The sequence below is a fragment of the Trichechus manatus genome, unplaced genomic scaffold (assembly GCF_000243295.1).
Source record: "Trichechus manatus latirostris isolate Lorelei unplaced genomic scaffold, TriManLat1.0 scaffold00048, whole genome shotgun sequence".
Lineage (NCBI taxonomy): Eukaryota > Metazoa > Chordata > Mammalia > Sirenia > Trichechidae > Trichechus > Trichechus manatus.
The window spans coordinates 13644196-13647131 of record NW_004443984.1 but is presented as its reverse complement, the minus strand read 5'-3'; the positions used below and the strand labels follow the sequence as shown (position 1 = coordinate 13647131).

Here is a 2936-nt window from a genome sequence, read left to right as displayed (position 1 = left end):
ACACACACACACACACACACACACACACACACACACACACGTTCCTATTTTAAATTGAAGACTTAGTCTGGTGTCTACGGGCAGGGATTGGTTCAGGGCTCAGGTTCCCAGAATTTTAACAAGTCGTTGAAGGGCCATCCTGGTTTTCAGAGGGGAGCTCTGTCTTGGGGGTGGTGGGTAGTAAATCTCTTGCCCAAATCTCCCAAGGGTGGCATCAGACACCAATCCTCTGCTTTGTACCCAGACCATTACCCTGACTGATTAAGCCACAGGAGCTAGAGGAGCTTTGGGGAGGGGCAAACCCTCACAGTTCAGGTCTGGGTTCAGCCTCTGCTGTGACTTCAGACAAGTAACTGCACCTCTCTGATTCTCCATCCACCATCTGCAAAACAGTGATGTTGTTTCCAGCTAACAATGGTGTCTCAAATGTAAAGCATCTGGCATGGAGCTGGCAACATATGCTTGTTCCCTCGCCATGTCCCACTGATGCCCATGCTCCTAACCTCTGTTGGGGTGACACAGTCGGTGGCATATATCATGAAGCTCCTAGCCAGAGCCGCTGCCCCTCGGGCGTTGCAGTTTTCTGAGATGGTGAGTCCATGGGAGGTGCAAACGGTTAACTTGCTCTGCTGTTAACCTAAAGGTTGGAGGTTTAAGTCTACCCAGAGGTGCCTTGGAAGAAAGGCCTGGTGACCTATACCTGAAAAATCAGCTATTGAAAAACCTATGGAGCATGGTTCTACTCTGACACACACAGGATCACCATTAGTCGGAGTCAATTCAAAGGCAATTTTTTTTCTGAGATGGGAAGGGCTGTACAGGAGGATCAACTCCTAGCTCCTCAGCAGGTCTTGGAGGCCTCTGGCAGCCCCAGTTTTCTGACCTTGCTCCAGCTCATTGGCCTCGTCGCCACCCTTGAACGAGACGAATCACCAAGGCAGGAACATGGAGCAGAGTGTACAGGTTTGGAGTCAGGCAAACCTGGGTGGGAATCAGGCTCTGAAACTCTGCTTCTTTAAAATAGGATAATACTGTCGGCCTCAGTGGGTTTCCGTGGGCACTCTTGGTAACTGTGGGGTGGGTTGGGCATAGTGCCTGGCACACAGAAGGTGCAGGGATAATAGGCCCCATTCCTCTTTGCCCGTGTCCTTTCTCTTGCTGGTGTGGGTGGTCTCCCCCTCCCTCCTCTGCTTTTTCAAACCCCTTCCATGCCCAGCTCCGAGAATCCAGAACCCTTACTGTCCTACTGTGCGCGTGAACTGCCCTCCCAGGCCCCACCCCACAGCACCAGGAGCCTGCAGTGCAGTGGGGCTCCCGTGGGCTGGGGGTGCCCCTGCACCCTGCACCCTCCTGTCTACTCTGCCCTGCACAGCTCAGCCGGCCTGGGCAGTTCTGGGTGATTTGTCAAGGACATTCTAAATGGCCACAGTAAACCCGGGGAGGGGGGCGAGAGGGGAAGGATGTTGATTGGTGGAGCTCACACCTGTCCGGTGCACCTGAGCTGGAGCAAAGGAATCTCTGTTAGAAGAGGGCCGGCTGGGGCCACCGCAGGGCGGACTGGCAGAGGTGAGGGGCTGCTGGGCGCGGAGCTGGGGCGGGGACTCAGATGGGACCTGCCAAGGCCAGGGCAGGAGTGCAGGGGGCGGGGAGCCAGCACCCCACTTTCACCCTCACAGGGTCTCCTTTTGGGTATTTCCACCTCTGCAGCCTGAGAGGAGGGTTCAGGGGTGGGCATGGGGAGTCAGAGCAGTCCACAGGGAGTCAGAGCACCCCACAGTGAGAAAACGACATCCCCTAGGCAAAGAGACTGCTCTGAGCAGTAGAAGCAGCCAAGCACCCAGGAGATGGGAGCGGTGGCTGTAGAAGGGGGGCAGGGGATCTGAGACCAGGGATCCTGCCTGTGACCAAGCTGCCACTGGACCTTGAGCACACCACCGCCCCCACCTAACCTGCACATCTACACACACGTGAACACCACCTCAGTGATGAGGGCACCCCTAGACCCATGTCCCCTTCTGAGTGGGTGACTTCACACACACACACACACACACACACACACACACACACGGAGACTCGTCCTTTCTCTTTTCTGGGAAACAGCACTATTGGACAGAGCAAGTGGCAGGGTAAGTTGGTGGGAGCAGCTCACAAAGGGTCTGTTCATCTGTTTGCTCCACCAGGGACCTGATGGAAGAGCTGGTGGGGCTGCGCGAGGGGTCCTCGGGGAATCCTGTGACTCTGCGGGAGCTATTCAGTCCGTGTCCCCGCATTCGCAGAGGCATCCGAGGTGAGAGCTGGGCCCCCTTCCCCTCCCAATCCAAGACCATTTGCTCAGGACAGTAGCCCTATCCAGGCCCCAACTCCCACACCCACTGAGAAGCCCAAGGGCTGCCCCCCTCCTTCATTTTCCTGGGACTTCACTGCCCAGAGTCTCCTGGGTGGCATGGAGGGAAGGAATTTGTCTGTCTGTCCATCTGTGGGTAGGATGTGCCAGGTGTCTGCTTTCTGCCTTTTGGGAGATGCAGCCCCAAGGCCTGATCACTGTGTCCACCCTGTACCCAGGCCTCTACCCTGAACTCCTATCCCCTGGTAGGATGACTTGAATCTCACTCACTTGCACCAACAGGGGCCCCGAGGGGAGGTGCTCGGTAGTGCCACAGCTGATGGCTGGGGGAGTCTGGGCTTAGCACCTTTTATTGGAGCCCCAAGTGCATTGTTACTTTGAGATCAGGACCATCCCTTTAGCTGGGGGGCAGGGAAGACAGGGACCCCAGAAAGAGGCTATGTGCAGCCCGGGGGGCTGGTACCCACCACCAGTGAGGGCCAGCTCCCAGGCTGAGTTGGCACCCACTGGGCAGCGGGCATTCCTGGGGGCCCAGCAGGGCCTCTCTGGCCTGACACCAGCAGAGTCTTGCTAAACTCTCCGGCTCTCAAAG

General features: G+C 56.8%; 1 protein-coding gene across 3 annotated transcripts in view; it reads left to right on the top strand.

The window, feature by feature from the left end:
- The first annotated feature begins 2183 nt into the window (after positions 1-2183).
- Positions 2184-2936, top strand: part of CLCNKB (chloride voltage-gated channel Kb) — an 11709-nt gene continuing 10956 nt past the window's right edge. For all 3 annotated transcript variants that reach the window (XM_004377214.1, XM_004377215.1, XM_012555755.1), the window contains exon 1: positions 2184-2287. In XM_004377214.1, the coding sequence (XP_004377271.1) occupies positions 2188-2287 (100 nt within the window). In that variant the 5' untranslated portion in view covers positions 2184-2187. The remainder of the gene's footprint in view (positions 2288-2936) is intronic.